The 23757-nt window shown below is 59.2% G+C and overlaps 1 protein-coding gene across 3 annotated transcripts in view; it reads left to right on the top strand.

Moving 5' to 3' along the window:
- The first annotated feature begins 925 nt into the window (after nt 1-925).
- CASZ1 (castor zinc finger 1) overlaps nt 926-23757 on the top strand; it is a 55150-nt gene continuing 32318 nt past the window's right edge. For all 3 annotated transcript variants that reach the window (XM_078073798.1, XM_078073799.1, XM_078073800.1), the window contains exons 1-2: nt 926-1070; nt 1489-1527. In XM_078073798.1, coding sequence (XP_077929924.1) covers nt 1022-1070; nt 1489-1527 — 88 coding nt within the window. In that variant the 5' untranslated portion in view covers nt 926-1021. The remainder of the gene's footprint in view (nt 1071-1488; nt 1528-23757) is intronic.

A 23757-nucleotide genomic window follows, 5' to 3' on the forward strand; every position in this document is an offset into this window, starting at 1 on the left:
CCATTTCAAGGCACAGCCAAACCCAATCGGTGGAAGCCAGGGGTCCTGGCTCTCCTTGGAACCTGCAGGCGGTGGCGTGCAGAGCTGCGGGAGGCCGGACGCACACGTCCCGTCCCCCTTCCCGCACCCCCCCTCCAGGCCCACCGCCCGGTAGCCTTTCCTCTTTGGGACTAAACAGCCCCACCCCCCCAACCCCCCCCACCATGAGACTCGGGTATGAGGGGAAACACAAGCCCTGGTACCGCCTCACCCGGAGCCCTCGCGCGCGAGGGACCACGAGGGCGCGCAACCCGGCGAGCGCGACCCCGTGGCGCTCACACCTGCGCCCGCCCTCGCGGAAAAGTTTGCGGGGCCGCGCGCGCCGCGAGGCCTGTGCCCGCCGGCACCCGGAGCGAGTCCGCGCGCGGCCGCCGTCGAGTGGCGCCCGCGGGGCCGGGGCCGGGACGCAGGCGGGAGCGTGCGAGCGCGCGGCCGCCGGCGTCCAGCCAGAGTTGGCGCGGGGACGCGAGCGCCGCCCGCCTCGCCCCTCCCGCCAGGGTCCGCGCCCCGAGTCCCCGCCTCCCTCCTCCCGAAGTCTAAGGTTTGGGGAGTCACTGAGCCAATGAGGCGGGCCGCCCGAGCTGGTGTGCTGGAGCTGCGCGCACGCGCGCGCGCGCGCAGGGGAGCGGGGGGGGCGCGCGCGGGGGGGGAGCGGCGGGGGCGCGCGCGCGGGAGCGGCGCGGCAGGCGGGCGAGCGCGCGCCCATTCACTCCAGCACCGCGGCGGGCGGGCGCGCGCGGGCGGGCCGAGCTCTGCTCTTTCACCTGCCGGGGCGGCGCGGCCCGGCCCGGAGGAGGCGGCGCCGCGGCCGCCCTGCCAATCACCTCGGCGCCTGGCAGCGCCCCCGGCCGCTCCCGTCCGCCCGCTCCCTCCTGCCAAACTGTTACCCTGAGTGTTACCGTCAGGAGCAATGACATCAGGGCTTTAAAACAACTTGTTATTCGGGGAGTAATCAGTTGCAATTAGGCATTAATTAAGTATTATGAAAGTTGATTATTTAAGTGAATTCGGCTTTCGACTCTCCGACTATGGTGAGTACGGCAGTGGGGCGGGGGAGGGCAGGGGGCGCCGCCGCGGGGCTCGACCCCAGCGCGGGCGGGGGGCGCGGGCGGGGGCCGGGCGGGGGCCCCCTCGGCCTCGCGGGCCGCCGGGCCCCCCGACCCGGGCCGCGTCTATAAATAGTTTCTCTTTTAGTTTAATAAACTCGAGAGCCGAGAGGAGCTGCTCCGAGTGTGCAATGCCGGAGCGTGAGAGCGACAGGGGAGGGAGGGAGAAACTTTCGCTCTCCCTCCCGGGCCCCCCTGTCACTGCTCGCCGGGTCCCGGGGACTTGTCCGGCCCTCGCTGGGGGGTGCGGCGAGCCGAGGGGGGCGGGAGGGGGACGGCGGGCACTGCGAGAGACTAAACAGATGTTTTTTCTTTCCCCTTCTGTTTTTGGCGTTCCTCGAAGAGTTTGGGACCAAAGAGAGGAGAATGGATCTTGGTACAGGTACCGGCGGTGGGAACCAGGGGAGGCTCTTTCACTTTTCTTTCGGTTCTTTTACGGAAGTTAGTATTTTTAGCCCAATGAGGTAGCAGCTGAGCAGGGGGTGGGGGCTGGCCTGGAGAGGGTCCGGTGCCCGCTGCGCTTCTCGCCCTGGTTTCTGGATTGCGAGGCTTCTGATGATATTATTGTTATTATTTGTTACTTGCTTAGTGACTGTGACTAATTTGATGCTTGTCATTATGAAAGGACCGAGGGGAGAGGGAGCTGGGGGGCACCCAGAGAGAGGATTTAGGGGGTTTTTGTGGGGGTTTTTGTTCTCCGTGTTTTTGAATGGCTCCGTGTTTGGTGTGTGTGTGTGTGTGTTTCTTTTTCCCCTGCAAAGATCGCTGTGTGTCAGGCTGTGGGGTGTGTGTTTTTATTTTTTTAGTGGGGGGTGGTTTAGTTTTTGAAAGCAGCGTCCTGTTGGGAAAGGTGGTTAGTCTGGTTTCGGGGCGACTGTCTCAAGGTAAAGGAATTTAATTTATTTGGGACAAGGCTGTGTCGGATGATCAAGCTGCTTATTATGGCTAATGAGTATTTTTCACCTGAGAATCCGTGGGATGAGGCGGCTGTTATCAGTTCAAAGTGAGGGGCCCAGGACTCTCTCCCATCCCCCTTTTGAGCTCCCCCCAGGGGGTACACCAGGCAAACTACTAAATTTGGACTCTGGGTTTTGGGGGGCCTAGTATGACACCTAGGCTAGGGTTCCAGATAGCATGATGCTGGCCTGGGGCAGTCTGTCCTGATATTTTGGTGTTTTTATTGGTTTTAATCTAATTTTTTCAACATTTCGCTTCTCTTCCCACCTGGGGTTCCAACCTGAGCCCAGATTGAGGTTTACCATAAGCTCCTCAGGCTCTCAATTAGCCCTCTCTGTTGAAACCACATTTTGACCAGGACCCCAGATCCTAGCCTGAAAAAGCCACTGTCTTCTTCTTAAATGTTTTTGAAAGGAGTCCGTAATAAACAGGCTGATAATTCATTGAGACTGATCTCTGAACCCTTGTGTCTCATTTATAGAAGAATAGGTGGCGGTTAGGATTGTTGTTTATGATGGGCCCAAGTTCATGGCATTGCCCCTTGGGGCCCATGAGCTGACATTTGACCTTCTGAGGTCAAAGGGGAGTGGGCAGAGAGAGCAGGAAGGAGACAGCACTGGGGGGCCCAGGGTAGGTGAGATGGCAGTCAGCTCTGGGTAGTGGGTGTGTGTTTGTGGGGAGGGAGGTGGCTCAGAGTTTTTATGACGGTGTCCAGCCAGGTGTGATCTCGGGTAATCTGACGTGGAGGTCCTCGGGACCTCTGTGCCCAGGAAAGATGTGACACCCCCTGCTGGGCAAAGTGGTGAAGGTGTCTAAGGCCACTGTTGCCACGCTGCCCCTCCCTGGCCTCCACGCCCACAGAGAAGCAGCCCACCCCCACCCTAATCAGGTGTCTCATTGCCTCCTTCCTCCGGGCCCCACCCCCTTTCTTCAGAAAAAGGGCCCCCACCCAGCCCAGCCAAAAAGCAGTCCTTACAGATGGGCCAGGCGGTGTGCACCACCCCCTACCTGGGGCAGATGAGCCTCTGCTTGTGGGCGGGCACAGTGGACCCAGGCATTACTCAGCTGGAAGGCGGGCCCTCCTCGTCTTCCTCCCTCTAACCTGCGTGCCAACTGGAGCTGGCGTCCACCCTCCTGCCTTCCCCCAAACAGTCCCTCCCAGTCTGCTATGGGCGCACGACTCCAAAGCCCTTCTGGAGGGTGTCTCCGACTGGAGAGAGAGCCTCCTGGGCCTGTGGCTGGCAGAACCTCTTAGAGCATCTCTCGTGGGACTTAGGGAGACTTGCTTCTCCCAGCACTCCAGGGATAGGCTCTGGAAACTTTTCCTAGAAGCTGGAAGAGTCACTGAGGTGGAGTGGTGCATCCTCTAGCTGGAGCAGGGCTCTCCCAGCAGGGCTTAGACCTGGACTCTGGCCACTCGGTGAGGGGAGGTCCGGGTGTCAGAGCTCTGACTGCTTCCTGGAGGAGTCATGTGGCGATACCATCTCAGGCTTTTCTTTGAATTTGGAAGTTTCACTTAATTTCAGAACTTCAGAAGAAAAATAATTTTTTCCCTCTTCACAAAAAAAGGGAAGCAGGTGGGAACTCTAAGATCCCCCTCGGAGCCCATCTCTGGGCTGACTCTGTGCTCATCTTCCAAAATATCTGGAATGTACTTCTGGACCCAGCCATGGCCAAAGGTCTCGTCACTGGCTAGGGCTCATTGCTGAGACTGTGAGGGGCTCTCTTCTTTGGGGGGACCATGGACAGCTTCCACGGAGAGCTTCTGTAGCAGAGGACAAGGCTGGAGGCTCAGGCCCCAAAAGGTTGCTGGCGCCAGGGACCCTAAAAGCGTTGGATCATGGGTTAACATCCTCTCTAGCCTGGGACAGGTCCAGGTCCTGAAGCATTCCGTCCAGAAGCCATTCAGTGGTGGCAGAACCTAGGCTTCTCAGGAGGGGACAGCAGGACCTCAGGACCGTCCAGGGCCATGTGGACCCCTATTCCCCCACCATAGTTCAGCCAAGGGCTGGATCAATCTGGACGTCTTTAGCAATAAAAAATGCCGATGTCGTCCTAATTCACCAGGCCCCGAGATGACAGCAAATTTACATTTTTTAATTAAACTAGCAGCCAGTTTTTATGAGAGGGGGTTGGGTTATGCAAATCAAATGGTTGTGTACGGAAGATTAGGAGAGTTTGGGAATAAATTCCACAAATGCTAATAAAAAAAAAAGGAAAGGGAAAGAGAGGAGGGAGGGAGGAGAGAGAGGAAGAGAGGAGGACATAGTTCCATTAGGCCCTTTTAGAGTGATTTCCCTGGGGGAGGGAGCCGGGCAGGGGAGGGGAGAGGGGGAGGGAGCTTTCAGACACAGGTAAATCCATCCTGCAGTTGGGAAGCTCCGCAGTGTTAGGCCCCACTAGGCTGATGGCTAGGCCCCAACAAGACTGGAGGCAGGGGCGCAAGGGCCGTGAAGCAACAGTGGAGCTTTGAGAGGGACCTTGCCCTTGATTCTCAGGGTCTGCTTGTAACTGCCCCCACTCTCCCCAGGGAGAGTGTGAGAAGAAGAGGAGAGGCTGTCCAGGGCTAGAGCTGTCCATCAGGATCCAAGCTAGGCCCCACCAGGTCAAGGGCCAAAGAGGCAAGAGAGCAAGTTCAAGGGGATGGTCAGGGACAGAGAGCCAGAAAGGGGTGGCACTGTCCACTTGGAAGCCATGGTATCAAGGTGAGGTCAGTGGGAGGAACTGGCGTTGCTCACTGAGCCAGACCTGCTTTTTCCCTGGGATAAGCTCTGCTGGGACTCTGGGGCCGGGAACCCCTGGCCTTGTGTACAGACACACGCCCACCCCCACCCCGCGCCATTGCATCCGAGCCCTGGCCTCAGCGGTGGAGGAAGCCTGAAGCAGGTTGTCCTCGATTTTCCTTCCTCAAGCCTTTACTTGGCCAGATACACCCACTCGACCAGTCTAAGCTAGGGCCAGTCCCTGCAGTCAGGTTGGGCACCGGTTTTGCCAGTCTGCCGCAGGGGGTAGGTGCCATCTTGGCAGGAAGGTGCAGTCAGAGCCAAGGACAGAATGGGCTGTCTCGGAAGTAGCGAGTTTCCTGGTACCATTCAAACAGAGGCTGGCTGTGACGTGTGCGGGGACCTGAGCATCAGATGACCTTTAAGGCCTCTGGCTCTCCAGCTCTCAACTGGATCTTACTGGGGACCGTCAGTGGGGGCAGTTCGTGGGGACGGGGTTGAGGGGAGGATGTGAGAAGCACATCGTTCGGGACTTCTCTTCGGAAGAAGGCATTTGCGACCTGCGGCTCTGGACTGCAAAGTGGCCCTCGCACCAGCCCTGGTCCTGGTTGAGACATCAGAGCAGAACACGGGCTAAAAGCCCAAGCGTAGCTGTTCTAGCAACAAGAGGCAGAGGCAGCAAGGGCACATCTGGAAGGATCCCTAGAGGGGCCCCATCCCAGGCCCTTTTTTCCTGTAGGGACCAGCCAGAAGAACCCATTAACTCTCCTCTCCGAGAAGGGCACTGGGGCCACTTAGCCAGACCTCGTGCAGCCTGGCCATCGTGCCGCCATTCGCCCATCCCCCACGGCCAGGGAATCTGGCTGAGTTGCAGCTTGGGTTTTTATGATGGAAAAATAAAATAAATGGAGACACCTTTGGAGGGCTGAGTCACGCAGCAGCATCTCCTCATTAAAGCTGCTGCCCCTGGCTCAAGTCCCTGGGCTGGGGATCGGGTGGGGCCCAGGAAGATTCTGGGCGCCGGCTCCTCCGCCTGGACCCTGCCAGGTTAGTGGTGTGCCTGCCCCACCATCAGCCTCCTCTGGCTGGCCCGCCATGCTTAGAGGGGTCAGGCCGTTTCTCCCCCCACCCCACTCACCCGGGGCCCCAAAGCTTGTCCTTTACCACTGCCCTCCCTGAGCTGGTTTTTAAACCTTGACCTCCCCGGCGGCTGCCACATCTTCTCCTCCTCATCTTTGCCGTGGGGTCGCGGGAGGAAGTTGCTCTGTAGTAATTCCAGCCTGAGGGTCCCTGAGGCAAGCAGCAGCTATCCCAGGATACCTGGGCCAGGGTACAGCAGGAGGAAGAAGGAGCAGGGGAGGAGGAGAAGGCTGGCAGTCCCAGGGGGCAGAGGATGGCCTATGTCCCTTGGACCGCTTGTGAAAGGCAGCCACTTGGTGGTCCAGCGTTCACCCCTCTGGCTGCCTGACCGCAGCCTGGCTCCTCACACCCCGCGTTCATCAGGACGTAGTGTCCCCTGTCTGGGAAGAGACCCCGTGTGGGTGGTGACGCTGGCGATTCAGAATGTGTTAGGGAGCACCTGCTAGAGCTGCCAGGGCCGCAAAGCTGCCTGGTCCTTCCCTGTGTTCCGGGACCCACCCGGTGGAGGGAGACAGGCGTGTTCAGCTGCCACGGGGCAGAGGGGCATGGGGTGGGAGCCCAGGGAGCTCTGTGAAGGAGTGGCCTTTGGACTTGATAAAGGATGGGGAAAGTAGCGGCACAGATGGAGATAGGCAGCCGGACGTTCCCTGCACCCCCCAGCACGTTCTGGAGTTCACATGGCCTTGCTCCCTAGTCCTCTGCCACCCACCCCCCAACAGAACTCCTGCTTCCCATCCTGCAACCTCAGCCTTCTGCCCTTTTCTTCCAGGCCGCCCAGATCCCTAAAGCCAGGCCCTTCTGCCTACCTTGCCCCTCCTTACAGCCTCATGCCCAGTTGGCCCTGGAAAGAGATAGGAGATAAGAGGCTGGCTGGGGGCCTGCATCTCTGAGGATCTGGTTAGGCCCACAGCAGTGGTGTGTCTTGGTGGCACTCAGGCTTCTGTACCCTGGCCCCCAGAAGGTCAAGGCCAGCAAAGTGCTTTCTTCTGCTACTCCTGCTCCTAATGGCGACCATTAGAGTTAGCTCTGTGTTGACATCCCCTCCCAGCACTCGGTACGGGGCTGGTCTCACGCCTTCCCACTGTTAGTGCTGGTGGAATTGATTGATTGATGTGCTTCTTCGCCAAGTGCCTCCCGGCTTCTTAGTGGGGGCAGAAGGAGGCAGGCAGGAAACGTTGGCCGATTCCCTTGGGACCTGGGTTTTAGCTCCTTGAGAGCTTTCTATAGCCTGGTTTACAGGAAAGAGTGGGGCTGGGATTAAAGATGACATGAAGGGGGCCCAAGGATAAAGATAGGCATTGTATGGTTAGATGGGAGCCTGCATTAGCTACTAACCGTGAGTCTGGCTTGGGCCTGGGAGGGTATTTGGCACCCGTAGCCTGCTACCCTATGGGGGGCAAGCGGGCAGTGGCTGATGCATGGTCTGGGACTCTCCTCTACTTCCTCTCCCGCCCGTCTCCATCTCCCCCCAAGCAGACCTCACTACAGCATGTCCGTCCTCTCTGGTCCTGCTTCCAGTCCCAGGACCCCTCCAACTAGGTAGGCCCAGTGCCAGAAAGAGGGCCCACCCCACATTGCCGAGACCTCGGACCTCTGTCCCCTGGCATGGCGTTTGGGCTAGGGCACTGTCTGGCTTTGGGGGAGCGGGGGGTGGGTTGGACACATGTTATGTCTCCAAAGACCAGGGATTCCCAGAGGAAACCTTCTCGAGGTGAGATTTGGCCTGCTTTGGCCTTTCCTTGTAAGGCTTTCTCCATGAACTCGGGGGACCCCTGGGAGGGAATGTGCTGCATGGAAACTGGCGAAGAGTAAGAGGGGGCTCCACCATGTCACCGTCACTAGAAGTACATCTCCTTGGCTAGATCATCACCTCCCTGTAGACCAGGGCCTGCCTCCCGTCATCCCCTCAGCCGGAGAGCCCAAGGCCACAGCAAGCCAGGTGGGCTGCCTTGGGGAGGGGTTGGTCAGGTGCCCCACTGCCCAGCAGGGGGCGCCCCAGCGTATCTGCCCCAGTTCTAAGGACTGGGATGCTGGTCCGGGTCTGGTCCAAGCCTTCTGGCCGTGGGTGGGGGGAGGGGAGCCTCCCCTCCCCACCCCCAGAGGTTCCTTGGCTGAGTTTGTTTTGCCAGGGTGACCTGTTTAATCATCTCATTTTCTGGTGGCCGTTTATTCCTTGTTTCCACGGTTACGGCCCCATTAAGGGGAGAAGCAATAAGGCAGCGAGTCAAACAGGTAATAAAAACATTAAGGCCCATGTGCACTGAGGGAGGGCGGGTGGGCGGGAAGGGGGCTCAGTGAGGTGAGGCGGCCCGGGGAGAAGCAGAGGTAAGAGGCCGCTGGCCTTGTCCTCCAGAGGCCACCAAGAGGGCTCCTGGCCGGCAGAAGCAGAGGACCGCTCCCCATGCCCCGGCTTCTGAGCTGCACCCTTTGGGGGCCGAGCCCCAGGGCTAGCTCAGAACCATCCCCAGCCCTCGGTGCCCTGGCAACAGGCTGTATGTTGGGAAGTAGCACAGGAAGGAGAACCGTGAGAGTGACAGAAGCCTCCCCCAGGACTCCTCCCTGCTGGCTGGGCAGTCTGCTTGCAGGCCTCACCTCACCCTCACTTGGTGGGGGTGGGGCATGATTTCTGACATTGTTTTGAGCTCTAGAACTTTTTTTCTGCCAACTTTATCAGAAAGCATATTTGTGGTGAGTGCTGCTAACAGGGCCAGTCTGGTGAGTAAATATTCCTGGTGTGGACAGCCCCGTGACCTTGAGAAGGAAGAGCGTGGCAGGGGGGCCAAGGGCATGTAGGAGAAAGGAGACCCAGTGGCCCCGGTGCTGTCGGGGGGCCCCCTAGGATGGAGTGAGGGGGCCAAAGTGTTTGGGTTTGGCCTTAACAGTCTCTTCCCAGCAGTGTGGTCCGGCTCAAGCTCGAGTGACACTTGGCTCGGGCTGGGGTGTGTGACTTTCCTGCTGGGGGACTGGGCCGGGAGCCCTTGGTGTTGCCCCCACAGAGGACTTTCTGGCAGGTTCTCCTCTGGGCTCCATAGGGACGCGGCCCTCCCTTCCTTTTGGAGATGGAAGCTAAAAGGAAAGTCAGCCTCTTGCCAAACCCGTCTGAGCCCAGGGGCACGTGCCTCCTTCCCTAGGGGCCTCCTGAGTGGCCCCAGCCCCTCTGGGTGGCCCTCGAGATTGACAAGTGAGCCGCTGGTCAGTGGGGCTGACCAGGAGGGGAGAGGGCCCTCAGCCAGTAAAAGTGGGGCTCCGACCGGAGGGGCAGTGCCTATGCGTCCTTGAGCCTGTCGCTGCTGCCCCGAAACCTCGTGTCAGTGGCTCGGAGAGAAGAGCAGAGGTCCCCGTGCGGGGTGCCTCTGAGTGAGGAGCGCCTACTTTCCTTTTCTCCCCAGTGTTCTGAACCTTTGCAAACTCACTGAGGTCTGTGTCTCCAATTATTAAATTCAAAGTTGATTTCTGACTCGAGAGGGAGAAAGAGAGGAAGGTCTGGGAAATGGGGGAAACCCTCTGGCTGGGAACTGTGTCTTGGGAGCGGACCTAGATGAGTTAATATTCTGATCAAACAATTAAAAATAGAAAATGCGCCCGCGGCCCCAGCTGCTGAGGCTTTTCGGCATCTGCCACCAGGAGGTTCACAGGGCAAGTGGTGCTGGAAAGGCGTTTTTCCACAAACAGAGAATATCAGAGACTACCGTGCGCCTGCCCCGCCCCCACGTCCCTCCCAGGACCCAGGACAGGTGTCTAGGGGCTCCCAGCTCTCCCTGAGCTCCCCTCGTGGGCCTGGAGCCGGGGTCTGTGCAGCTTCAGGGCAGCCCTTCTCCCCTGCAGGGCCCAGCCACGGCAGTGAGGTCATCGCCAGATGCCTTGCTAATTGCTTTAAGAATCTAACTTAAAATAAGATGAAAACTTATATTCCTGGGTGAGGAATAATTTCCCATCGAATAGTAAATTAATGGAAGGGTTATACCAGGGGGCCTGGCTGGGAGGCCGTGCTCATCTGATAAATCCAAGTGGCTTGGGCAGAACAGGTCTAGACCGGGGGCTCCCCTAAACCTCAGGCCAGGCCCCGTCCCCCAGCTCTTCTCGAGCTCCACCATGGCCAGCTGAGCTGAGAGGACACGTCCCATGTGTGCTCAAGGTCCCTGTCAATGCTGGGGACCACTTTTCAAAGCCCCCAGGTGGAAGAGGCTCAAGTCTGACGTCCCTCAGGCATGAGAAGGCCCTGGGTGGTCCGTTCACCCAGGAGCACATCTTGGGCATCAAGAGAGCGCATCTCTTGATACCCAAGAACACAGAGCTTCAGGAGCACTTTCCAGCTCCCAGCATGGTGACCAGCCACCCTGGTTTGCCCAGGACCTGAAAGACCCACGTCCAGTGAACACCTCAGTTGTGGAGGCAGGTGGACGGGCTGATTGACACCGCCCCTCCCTTGGGGTCCCGGAGAGCCTGAGCACCTCATGGACTAGAATACTCTCTGTCCAGGATGGGTGATTTACAAGTGGCTCCACCTAAAACACCCAGCTCTACGGGCTGCTGCCTTCGGTGAGGCGCGTGTGAACTCACGCGGGTGTGACACACACGTTCCCGGTGCAGGACGAGACACTGCCTGGGAGCCTCTGCTGGACGTAGGAAGGGACTTGCCCCTGTGCACCCACCTCCACTCCCCTCCCCTTTCTGCTGAGCCCTTCCCCCTATGGCAAGGATGGGCACACGGGGCAGATTTGTGACAACAGAGCACCCATGAGTTTACCTAGTGCCTACCTGCCTCCCGAGAGATTCAGAGCACGCCAAGTTTAATATCCCAGTTCCCCGGAAGAAAGACAGAGAGTTGTCCTATTTCGCAGGTGGAGAAACAGGAGGTCCAGAGACACGGACGGGTCAGGGAGGGGAGCTGCCTCCCACGGGGAAGAGGGACTTGCTGGAGGACCCCTCCATTGGCAGCCCAGTCCTGGATATTTCCCGTGCTGCTGGGCCCACTGCCCCAAACCTCTCTGGGTGCCCCCTAGGTCCCACCTGTAACATGTGGGCACATCCCAGGCCTTCCCTGCAAAATAAAATGCACTTGTTCATGCGGTTGCATTTTGAGCTTTTTGGAGGTAGCCTCCCCTCGAGGCGCTCATTACTACCTATCTCCTGAGAAAGGGGTATCCCCTTCTGTTCACGGGGAAGGGTTGAAGGGGAGTTGGAAAACATTCTGACTTGTCTCTTTGGTGAAATGGAAGTGAGTGGACTGGACCCAGGGCCCTTCAGGAGGAGAGTCTTAATGAACGGGCATTCTCCTAGGAGACAGGACGGCAGATGCATGTTTGTCAGATGTGTTTCTGTGTAAGCATAGACTTTGCTGGAGGGGAAGATCAGGACGTTTCCCCTGGTTCACCAGGAGACCCTTGCAGCTCAGCTAAGGGGTGCATATCACCACTGGCCTTCATGGCTTCTGGAAGTAATGAGGCCTCCTTGGGAACCGTAGAGGATAAACTTGCTGCTGGTCCCTGCGTGGGCTTTGAGCCTGGGGGCTGTACTGAGTATGGCAGGTGTGATCCTAGGGAGTCCCCCGCTCCTGTCCCCGTGTTGACCACGCTGCTTTCAGAGGGAGGGAGGGAGCAGTTGGGTGCTCTTGGGCAGACTGCGGCTGCTTGAGCGGCCTCTTCCACCCTCCTACTGCACACCTACCCCCCCCCCACCCCAGAGGAAGGAATTATGGGGCAGTAGGACTGAGAATTCCTAGTCTAAACAACTCAGGAAAGCATGCTCCAGGAGTGAGCCAAGCCGGAACTGCAGATGGTGCGAGCCTCGGTTTTGACTACAAGGACAGTGGCTGCGAATGTCCCGTGTTCTATGGCAGTTGCTGTTCAAGCAGACTGATTGGTGAACTCCAGCCTGCTGGGATCTGAGCGGGCTCTCCTCTGTTCATCTTCTCTCACCCCCAGGGTGGGGGAGCGAGCCTGGGTTAGACAGAGGGGGCAGCCTGCCAGTCGGCCCTAGAAAGGCAGGTGGAAGGAGGAGGAGACAAATAGGCAGCCTGGGAGCACCCGGGCCCTGGCCGGAGGGTGCAGCCTCTTGCTCTGTCCGCATGGGCCCCTTTCCCAGGCCTGCCTGATAGGAAGTGTCACTTTGGGGGTTCCTGGGAGGCCTTCAGATAGGTGGTGAATGGAGCTCCTCCCTGGAGACCCCAGGGCAGGGCCAAGAGCCCAGAGAAGGAGCTGGGGATGTTTTCTGTTTCCGGGTCCCTTGGGGGCCCAGGGACAGATTGAGACAGGCTCCTTGCAGGGAAGGTGTTAACAAACAGCAGGTGATTAAACATGACAAGCGGTGACATTTCTGTGCAGGGTTCTCGGTCCCGGCAATGCCAGGAATGAAGCTATAAACCCTGACATTTTGTGTTATGCACTGAGAGGTTTTTAATAGACCTCTCTCCCTCTTCCCCAGTCAACTTCTCCTTCCCTCTTCTCCCCCCTTAAATCCTCCCCCACCCTTGTAGCCACTGCCCCCACAGAAGCCGCCTGCCTCCCCATTCAGCCTGGCCTCAGGGAGCCTCCAATTCCTGCATCTCTGCAGGCCTCCGGCCTCTCCCTCCCTCAGCCTCCAGCTCTCCTCCACGGCAGGGGCCAGCTCTCCCAGCTCTCCCAGCTCTCCCACTGCCCCCCACAGCCCCTCCCTCCGCTTTGATCTCTCCCCACAGCCTGCACTCCCTTCTCCTTTTTTTGGGTCCTGATCTCACAGCCTCACCCTCTGCTGTGGCCGTGCCAGTTGTTTGCAATGGCAGGTGGCTGTCCCTGTGCCCTCTTTGTGGTAATAACATTTCCAGACAGACTTGAGAGGGGCTGTAGGGAGGTGCTGGGGCTGGGGCTGGGATTTTCCCCCATCTTTTTTCAATTTCCTTTTCTCCTTTTTGGGACAGAGACGGGAGGTGGAGGGAGAGCAGTGCGAACAGTTGCTGGATTGATTCCGAAGGGGCCTGGCTGGTAACAGTTGTTCGTCTCCCAGAGAAATGTTGGAACAACTGGGGCCTCTTTTGTTCTCGAGGCAGAGCCCTGTGAAGGGCATTTGGAGGTGAGCCTGAGGCACAAGAGGGTCAGAGACCCAGGAGCTTCAAACCTCAGTCCCACCCAAGGGAGGAAAGGTTCCTAGAGCTCCGCGGGGCCTGCTTGGTACAGAAGCCGGGCCACACCCCCCATCCCCGCTCTTCCCCTAATGAACTTCAGAAGCACTTAGTTTTCTGTATTCATTCAGTAAATATTTATTTGGGTCAGGCGCTCTGCTAAAACAGTAGTCCCGTCCTACGGATCCTGCAGTCTAGGGAGATAGAAGGGTCATTAAACAAGTTACTACAGAAGCGCTGCCACACGGAGCAGGGCGTCAGGAGAGGACAAGGACAGGACCCTCCAGAGTGTGGTGATCTCAGAGGGCTTCCAAGAGGAAATGAAATTTCACCTGGGACGTCTGAAAGATGCGTGGGGGTGCGGGTGGGATTAGCTGGGCCCTGAACTGAAGGAGGTGGGGGGGGGGGACGCTCCCTGTTCCCCAGGGGCTGGCTGGCAGGCCAGGGGTGAGTGGTGAGCTGTGCCAGCCCACTAGGGCCATGCCCCTTCGCGCTCTGGCTAACGGGCCCGGGACTTGCTCTTCCAGCCGCCCTCCTACCAAGTTGACCCATCTGTGCCAAGCACAGTACTTGGAGGCAGAGCAGGAACGCGGCTCAGCCCTGTCCCTGTGTGAGGGAGAATAGCCAGGAAGTCAGCAGGTGCCACTGAGGAGTGGGCTGCTCCCACCGTTCCTCCCACGAGGCACCTCTGCTGATGACTCACTGAAGAGGGGGCAGGAGAGAGCATGCAGACCCACATGGAGGGCAGAGCTGCAGCAGGAGCCCAGGGGAGCCCAGCTGGGACGGTGGCACGTCTCTGTGTCCGCTTACTACCCCTCTTTACCTCCTGCACCTGCTGGCCTCCAGGAGGCCCTCCTCGAACTCACAGCTGGCCTCCCTCCCGTGCCTTCCGTGGTGTGCGGAATGCTCCGGTGCTGGTGTGTCTTCCCCAGTAGACTCTGAGCCCTCTGACACCTGAAACCGCACTCCCCGAGTCCCTAGGGCCAGCGGGACCCTGCGAAGTATGTGCCTATAGGTACTTGGGATGTATTTGAGAAACTCACCTGGGCCCCAGAAGACGAGGACGTGCACTGACCCTTAGAAGTGAGGAACCTGTAGACAGACCAGGGGGCCCCTGGCGTTGGGGAAGCCAGGCTCTGGGGGTCCAGGTTCAGTTTCCCCACCCAACCCAAGCTGCCCTCACACCCCAGAGTCATTCAGCCATAGCAGTGGGGCAGCAGTAAGGGCTGCTGCCTAGAAGGGCCTCAGGGAGACTTCTGAGGGCTTTCTTCCCCACCATGCTCTGCCTTTGCCCAGAGGTCAGACCCAGGACATCCTGCCTCCATACCTGTTCCCCGAGGAGGACCAGGTTAGCTTCTGGTCCCCATTAAAGGGTCCAGGGCAGATTTCAGCCATAACTCCCCTTCCCCACCCCATCCCGATCCTGCCTTTCTGCCAGATTTGGCCTGGGTCCCCTAATGCTACCGCTTGTCATCCACTTCTCAGAGTCCAGCCAAGACCCCAGGGAGGCCCCAGAGGCTCAGCCTTCCTGGGCCCTTGGCAGCCGAGAGGGATGAGGTGTGCAGAAATGGGAGGGGAGGGGAGCCCCAGAGCCAGGACTTGGCCCCCTGCCCCTGTAGATCCGGAGCCAGGTTTTACTGTAATCCCTACATCCTGTTGCAGATCCTTAATCAGCTGGAGCCCAGGTTGGGCCGGACCCTGTGGTGACACTCAGGGCTGTAGGATGGAAAACCTGAAGTGGAGCTTCCGGAGTTGGGGTTGGGGGCTGCGAGGAGGAGGCAGGTGGAGGGGAGGAGAAGAGAGCCCGTGCAGGCACAGGATGTGGACAGAGCCCAGAGCCGCCACCCACCCAACCCAGGCTGGGGGTGGAGGAGCAGCTGTTGCAGGCTGGGAACCAGGGATGTGAGAGGACGAGGAGGGGCCCACGTGGGGCCCCCTGGAGAACAGCAGAGTCTGTGGGGGCGGCCCACGTTGCCTGTTAGCACCATTGAGACAGCTGGCCCTGGAGTCGCTCAGATAGTGAGCAAGGACTCCAGCTGGGAAACAGCAGAGAGGGGGGACCCTGGGTGCTGTGGGTTCCAGGGGTCTACACCGACCTGGGCCCAAGTGCAAGGCGGGAAGGGCTCCTGCCCTGCTAGGAGCTCTGCTTCCTGAGGAGGGCTGAGGCAGGGGACTCGCAACTGTCCTGCTAGGGGCTCGGGCAGCCAGGGGACCGGGCTCCTGGGGGGGAGCAGCAGGGGCCCCTGAGCAGGAAAGCAGGCTCCCAGGATTGGCCATTCCCTTCAGCCAGGAGCAGCGGGCCCTGGTCGTCCAGCCTGGCTCCACAGTCCTTGCATGAGTCAGGGGAAGGGTTGGGGACGGGGTGGGGGGAGGTTCTGGACCTCAACTCCGTGTCCCCCAGGAGCAGTGGTGGAGCAGGATGGGGGTCAATGCCCAGGCCAGAGACAGCCATGGAGCGCAGTCCAGGAGTGGGCTGGCTGGCAGCGGGCGGGCAGACGGGCGTCTGTCCTGCCAGGGGCCCAGGCTGGCTATGCAGACAGCTTCTTTTCTATATGGAAATGAAGAATTTAGGCTAATGGAGCTCAACCATCTCTAATTTTGCGATGGCAGGAGGATTTTGATTGAAAGTAATTAAGCAAGCTAGCTGTAAAATTAATTAAAGCAAAAGGGGGGGATTTTTTATTGGATTGGATAGCGATATAGCGTCTGTCAGGCGGGGGACGGATGGGGGTGACCTGAATCCTCTGCCCTCCCCCCTCCCACTCGGGACGTTTATGTCACTTTAATCTCCTTACAGCGGCTGCTGTGCATTTGTTTGAAATAATCAAGGAAATATGGTCAGAAATTGTCAGCTTTCAGATCTAATTTACCTGACGGCCCCTGCGCGAGCTGGCGCGGCCCAGGGAGTGAGCGTGCGTGAGCGGGCGGGGGAGCCTGAGTGGGCACAGAGGACACCAGGCTCTCCAGCCCCCTCCCCAGCCCCAGGCCCCCTCCCAGGGCAAAGGGAGGGGCTCCCCAGGCCTGCGGACACCTCCCCAGACAGGCCCCCGCCCCACCCACCTGCTGCCTCCCCCTCGTGCTGTAACCAGCTTTGGGTTTAGGGCCATAGGATCAGGGAGGTGACGGTAATTCCTTACTCCAGATGGCTGACAACTGCTAAACCCCTCCACGAGGGCCACAGTTTTAAAAATACTCTTAACTTAGTCCCCTCATGTCGTTGGCAGCCTTAGCAAGGGGATTGTGGAGATGGGCTGTAGGGAGGGTGGGATGGCAGCGTCCACCATCACACCCCTCTGCCACCTGCTGCCATCCCCACCTTCTTTCCCGGGGCTGCCTCTCTCCCAGGCCCTTCCTCTAAATCCCAGAATGGTGCTTTGCCCTGTTTTCCCCTTCATAGCACAACTCACAAGGTCTGGGGGTCTCAGTCTCTGCAAGAGGAAGGTCCCCTCCCTAGAACACACATGCTCCCATGCTGCACCCAGGCAGGCTGTCCCTCATATGGCCACCCGCCCCCATGTCCTGCCCCTTTTCCAGTGGGTAAGCCAGGCCACAGACTCTCCTTGTGCTTCCCTTGGGTGCTGGGAGCCTGAATTTCAGGCCCTGCACCCTGAAAGTGTTGGCTCAGAGCCATTTGGGGTCCTTGCCCAGGTGGGCCAGTGTGGGGTTGAAGCTTTTCCAGCAGGGAACCCTTGTGGGATTTGGGGCCAGTGGGCCCTGGAGCAGTCTACAAGGGCTGCAGAAAGTTCCCCTTTAAAGCACAAATGTGTAGCAATTTGATCTGCTGGTCATGAGAGGGCCCAGGTAGGGGGTTGAGGCTCCGGATTTGTCTGGTCCTGACGAGTTAGTGACATGGGCTTCTGAGGAGTCTCTCAACCTCCTGGGCCTCAGTTCCCTTCCAGTTCTAAAGTTCTATGCAAATCTAGGACAACCTGTGCTCTGATCGCTGCCACCCTTGGGAGCTCCTTGTCCAGCCAGAGCTCCTTGCCATGCCCCTGGGACAGAGGAGAAGGTGGAGGGTTCTAGAAACAGAGCAGATTAGGATGAGCAGCCTGCTCCCAGTTTGCCCACATTACAGCACACCTGTTAGAAGCCCTCTGTCCCCACCTGCCCTCCTTCCATCGGTCCTTATCCTAACCCTGAGTGTGTCTCCCCACTCCCACCCCAGCTTTGGTGCTGGGTGACTCGGGGGGAGGGGAGGCCTCCTCCAGCAGCAAGGGGGATTGAGCCCCGGACTTCTTTCCAGGCTGGCTCTTGAGCAGAGCGTCTGGGGGATTGGGAAGCATCGCCTGCCCCCTTCTTGAGCTCTTTCTGCCTGACCCTCCACTGTCTTCGCACCATGAATCACTCATCTTGGGGCAGGGGGTGGAGCCCCAAAGCGCTCTGCCCAGGAAAGAGTGGGAGGAGAGCCCTTCTCCTACTGGCTCTTCTCCAGGTCTTCAGGGCAAAGTTCTTTGTGCCTAGAGCCCAGGCGGCACTGTGGTCATTTGGGCCCAGCACTCCCCTGGCTGTGCTGCAGGAACTTGGTGAGAGGCAGGGGCATGGCCAGGCACCGTGGGGGCCAGCCAGAGCCAGAGTCCCTGCCCTTCGTGCCCACCAGCTGCCCAGGAACCAGATCCCAGGAGACACAGGGCTAAGAGAGCGTATCTGGCCCCAGCCCAGCGCCTCACCTCCACGTGTGGCTGTCAGCTGCTCACGTCAGTCCCTGCAGCTGAGATGTGGAAGAACCAGCCTGGGAGCCAGCACCAGGGACCCAGCAGGGCTGCTCTCCCTGGGCCAGGGGCCGGATTCTGGCCTCGATGCTGGTCCAGGCTGCGGGTGGCGGGCACCAAGGTGGAGAGAGACTACAGCAGAACTCAGATGCCCACTCGGGCCTGGGCAGGTTGGTGCACTGAGGCACAGGGATGTGGAGAAGGCCAAGAGAAGGGTGAAGAGTGCTCTTAGGGTCCTCATGGTGTCCCCAAGTTGGCCCTTTGCTCTGCCCTTGTGGGAAGCACCTGAACTGGGGGTGCTGTCCCCAAAACTGCTTTGGGAATGAATCCTATGCAGTGAGGAGAGAGCTTTGTGCAGTGGCTTCTCTTGGAAGGACAGGCACAGGTAGTGGGCAGGCGAGGTCCACAAGACTGGCCACGGGCTCTGAGATTGTAAGGTCAGAGAGAGACGGCCCCCGACAACATAGTCCCAGACAGCCCAAGGAGTCTGGGAGAGAGATGAAGGGCGGGTATTTGGGGGCTGCTAAGTCTGAGGCCCACCCAGGAGTACCTGGTGCCCATCACCTGGCTGGGGTTTGAGAACACACATGCATTGTGGCCTCCAAGGGTTCCCGCCCACCCTTCCTCCTCAGCCCCCAAGGCTTTAGGAAAAAGCAAAGCGTGTTGGCCTTGTCCAAGTGGAGCCCTCCTCTTTCCGGGGCTCCTCCCTGGCTCTCTGCCATCCCCTACAGCCAGGTGTCTGAGCCTCTAGGTGGAGCTTGTGCAGGGAGAACCAGAGAGGGTGAAGGATGACTGGCTCGGCCTTGGACCAGCCCTCCAGGCCTGGCTCCCTGAGGCCCTTTGTGAGTGAAGAGAACTCCCACCAGCGGGGGCCCACCCTGGCCTAGCTAGCCCCGTGCTTCCTCTCTTTAGGTGGGGCCCAGCATGAGTGGGGCTGGCTAATCTCCCCGCCACTGAGGGCAGAGAGGAGGGTCTGTCCTCTGAGTCCTTGCTCGTGCTTCCTAGTGGCCAGTAGCTTCCGGAGAGTTCTCAGGGGTATGTGGTGCCCCAGCCACAGGACCTGGGAGCGGTACCTGCCCAACTGGGAGAGGAGCCCAGGGTGGCTGGGGTCCAGCCCCGGGAGCATTCACGGCGGGGTCTGGCGATGCCCACGGTGCTCCCCCAGCCAGGGCCGTGCTGGAGCTGGCTGGATGTGACCAAGGCGGCGGGCTCCCGGAAGTGCCCGGGGCCAGGCTGGGCTCTGGCCTGGCAAAGCCTCCGCCACCCGGCTCGGCGGTTTCCTGCCGGCGTCAGGCCTTCTCTCCTGCTCCCGTGGCACCCACCCCGCTCCTCCGGATCCTGCGGGGTGGGGTGGTGGCTGGTGGCCCCGCACAGCCCCGCGCCAGCCTCCCAAGCCCCTCTTCCCCTCCCTCCAGCCTGGCCCCGCTTCCTCACCCTTCAGGCCTGAAGCCTCTCTGGCCCAGCCCCGGCCCCGTGCCCCGGCCCCGTCCTGCGGCCCCCCTGGCTTCACAGTCGCATTTGGCTGCCAGCACAGGGTACAGCAGAACTGCTGGCGCTGCCAAAACCCTGTGTGCGCTATGACTCCCCAAACATCCCTTTATTTTTATTGTTCTGTTAATTACTGTTTAAACTTTAATAAGTCACTTCGTCAGGAGGGGGGACCTGCCGTGAGCTTTTCTGTGCAAACACGGGCCCGGGAGTGACTCGGGTGTAATATAACCCTTTATGCGATGTGGGAATGTTTAGATTGTAACAGAAACTTGTTATTTTAATGACAGTTGGGGGGGGAATCTGAACATGGAAGGGGAGGAGGGTGGGCTCCCCTTGGGTCCCCACCGAGGGCTGGGTGGCCTGGCGACAGCAGGGGTGCTCCCTTGCTGCTCCGAGGACGCCAAGGGTCAGGCCCGCCCAGAGGGGGGTGCCTCCCAAGAGATGCTCCAGGACTCGAGGGCAGGAGAACACTCGGGTCTCAGGGGCCTAGACAGCTGAGGGTCCCAGGAGAAAGGGGGGCTTTGGGGGTTGGGAGAAGTAGGAGGACCCAGAGTTCCTAGATCTCGGGGAGGCTGGACTTCCTTCCCTGCCCCCCACCCCCGGTCTGGGGGGGAGCAGCCCTTCCCCCTCCCAAGGCAGGGACCCTGCCCACAGTCACCATCCAGTAGAGGGGCAGGCCCCACGTGCTCCGAGGTGCTGTGCCAGACATGTCACTCGATTCCATCCTTTCAACAGCCCTGTTTCAGATGAGGACACTGAGGCCCAGGGCAGAGACCAAACTTCCTTAGAAGTGGCGAGCTTTAAGAGGAAGATCCAAGTTTCTAATGTTGATTTCTCTGATCTGGATGCTGTCAAAGTCCCGGTGCCCGAGCGTGGATGGTATGGGAGGGCCAGGCACTGTCCCTCGATGGCAAGGCAGGGAAAGGCTCCAGGCGCTGTGCTGGGAACCAGGATCATCCCCCTCGGCCCTTGGGCAGGGCTCACCCCTTGAGTCCCCCCTCCTGCTCCCCATCAGGAGGAAGGGCTGCAAGGTGAAGGGGACATGGAAGTAAGGGTCGTCCCCAAGCCTGGGCATAGGACACTTGCCCTCTTCCTCAAAAGACCTGGCTCCATCTCAGGGAGTTGGGGTTCAGGCCTAAGGTAGGGGTGATGGTAGCCAGGTCTCGTTCCAGTGCCCTGTCTCACTCCAGTGCCCCCCATCCTCTATACCCAGAGGCACTCCTGTCCCAGACCCCTTTCCAGAGCAGGTGATACCTGGACAGGGAGCCTTTCTCCAGCATCTGTGGGTCTCCTTCTGGAGCCTGAGGGCGTCTGGGCCTGGTTTCCTACTTTGTCTTCACTCAGTCCCTCCGCCTGTCCATCCATTCATCCATCCACCCACAGCGCTGAGCTTCTGCTCTGTGCCAGCACTGGGTGGCAGAAGGGCACGGGCCCCATGCTTGCCCTCGAGGTCCCATGCCTGGTGGGGCAGTGAAGAGGTGTGGGGGGAGAGCACAACAAGGGGGACTGTCCCCTGGCCTGCGCAGGTGCTCTCGGCCAGCCAAGGCAGAGACCCTTGCCCTCCCTCCACTCTCTCCCCTCCCTCTGCAAGCTACGCCCACGAGGGCCCCTCCCCAACCCTCCAGTGGGCAGGGCCAGAGGTTCAGGACCCTGGCTCCCTGGAGCTGGAGGCCAGAGCCCCCCAGATGGCAGCGGCGTGGGTCACGAATCGCTGAGGTTTTCCTTTTCCGAGCAGCGCGTTTCCCTAAATTGTCTTTGACTGCGTGCATGGGTAATGAAAGTTTATGCCCTTGTTAGAAGGACAGGCGGCCAGTTCCAGTTAGAACTGGGGCTGTCTCCCTGCCAGCCCCCCCCGCAGCCCCCCTCCCCAGCAGCAGAGGGAGCAGGAGCACAAGTGTGTGTGTGCGTGTGTGTGTGCCCGCGCGTGCGCGCGCGCGCACACACACACACACACACCCCTCCCTGGTGGATAAGAAGGCTGTTAGGGGAAGGGAGAGGGGACAAGGAAAAAAAGAAAAAAAATTTCCATATTTGTGTAAGTTGCTTTAAAAGCATTTTATCATGTCATAAAAAAGGGAAAGTACTCTCAGAAATTGATCCTCTCCGCCAGCCCATTGGACAGAAGGACGTTGGGATGTTAATGGCCATCCTGCTCCAGGGTGGCTTATTAAAAAATTTATACATAAATGCTTAAAATTGCATAAATTATTTAAAAAAACCCAACAAAGTAAGCAATTTGAATTCCCTCTTTTCCTCCCCTTCGCTTGGTCCCCCTTCTGCGACCCCCCCTTTTCCGGCCCCTCAGCGTGGTCCTCCCGTTCCCGGGGCCCCCCCGTCCCCCTCCTCGGGGCTCCCCTCCTGCTTCCTTCACTTCCCACCGCACCCCAGCCCCGTCCGCCCTGCCCTCCTCTGGGCTTTCCCAGCCTCACCCACAAATTAACGGAACAGCCGGCCCACCACCAAACACTCACATGCACACGCACTAATAAAAACACCACTAATAATGCCCCAAATCGCGAAATTAAATATTAAGGCCAGAGGAGGCGGACGTGGAGCGGAGCCGGCTGCCACCGTAGCCGAACTTGGAGCTGATGAGTGTGTCTCTCACAGGCGTGGAATGTCACCCACACATCCCGGAGACTGGAGTGGGGAGTTTTATGATGGTTTTTCATTGATTTGTTTCCCCAGCGCAGCTGCCGACCTCTATTGAGGGACAAACATAATCAGCACTGACGCAAATTAGATGGTTATTCGTTTTGAAAATTGACAGAAAAACAATAAAAAAGATGAAATGCTCCCAAATCAATAGATATAATGAAATTCAAATAATCCGAGAGATGAGGTCTCCATGGCAACTGATAATGTGGAAAAGAAAACAATTTAATAAAGGACAGACACACTTTGAAAACAGATTGGGCCCAGGGAGGGGGGCGGGCTGGCGGGCGGAGGGCTGGAGCGGGCGGGCTGGCGAGTGAAGGATCACTGTCCGTCCCAAGGACACCCGCCATAATTAAGCGAGGCTTTCGGCCCCAGAAAGTGCAGATTCAGGTTTTAATACACAAAATTATTTCAGGAGCAGTGAATCGGAAAGTCGTTTGTAATGACCTTCCTGAGAGGCCCGGGCGCGGGGCATGTTGGAGGCTGGGCGGCCGGGCCGGCTGAGTTATGGCATATTTGTGTTTTTATAGTGCGAAGGGGAGGGGGTGGGGGGGAGGGGGGGAGAAGGTTAAACAGTATTTACAGCTCAGTTGTTTTCAGAGAGGAAAGAGAAATAGAGTTCACGGGAGATGCGGCGGGCAGGCAGGCGGGTGAGCCGGGAGGCCTCCGGGGCGAGGTGGGAGAGGTGGGCCCCGGGCGGGCCATCCCCCCTCAGGCTGCCTTGCCTGGCCTTGGGGATCCACAGAGGAGGCCAGGAGAGGCCTCTCCCACTCCGCTGTCTGGTATGGCCCAACTAGTGGGTCCTTCCAGGTCCGGGGCCTCTCTGGGTGTTGGGGGTGGGGACCTGTGTCCAAGCTGCGTGCACATGCGGCCACACCTACTGGAGTAAAAAGGTGGGGCATCCCTGTGGACAGGTGCCTCTGGGCGCTCACCTAGCCTGGGCACCTTCCGAGGCCGCTGGTCACTCCTTCAGATGGTGCCACCCTTCTTGAGTCCTGTGCTGTGTCGGGGGCGGGACCGGCCTTGGGTGGCCTCGGCTGGCGAGGACCTGGGACCACAGCGTGCCCCTCTGCGGTGGCCTGCGAGTGCCGGCCTCCCTGGCGCTTTCCACGGCTCCACCTCCCCGCTGAGTGCTTACCTTGGGCACACAAAAGGGGAAAGCTCGGCCCTTTGGGTTTACAGAGGCAGGGGCCACAGAGAGTGGAGGGGACCGAGCGGAGCCCCTCCCGGGCCCTCCAGAGCCACTCGCCGGGGCAGGGCAGCTCAGGCGTGAGCGCCCAGCCCTGGGGGTGGCCCATGGGAGGCTCCCTGCCCTCGGGCTCTGACTCCCTTTTCAGCCACAGGAGCCCTGTTTGTGCTCTGTTATCATGACCACACACAGCACGCTCAGTTTCCGGGCCACTCCGCATGTGCACGTGTGACTTCTAATAATATTGTACAAATACGGAGACGCCCGAGTGTGTGTGCGCGTGCACGGTCTGTGTGTGCGCCGTGTGTGTGTTTTAAATCTCCCCTGGGTGGTAGCTCTTTTTTTCTCCCCTTCCTGTTTGGCTGTGACCTGGGGGAGATTGATAGCCAGCCTGTGCGGTGGATGCTAACAGTTCCCCTGATTTATAGAGTTACTTACGCTAAGTGAGGCCACTTAGACGCGTCTGGATAGTAAACCTTTTAACTGGACTAAAAAATCATAATAAATAAATAAACAAAGGGGGGCAAGTAGGACCTGGCGGCCGGGGCCCCCCCACTTCCTGCCTTAGCACTGTTGGGGACCAGGGGTCCTGGCTGAGAGCCCTGGGGAGCAGTGGCCCTGCTCTCACCCGCAAAAGCTGGGCGGCCCT

The sequence above is a fragment of the Halichoerus grypus genome, chromosome 5 (genome assembly GCF_964656455.1).
Source record: "Halichoerus grypus chromosome 5, mHalGry1.hap1.1, whole genome shotgun sequence".
Taxonomy (NCBI): Eukaryota; Metazoa; Chordata; class Mammalia; order Carnivora; family Phocidae; genus Halichoerus; species Halichoerus grypus.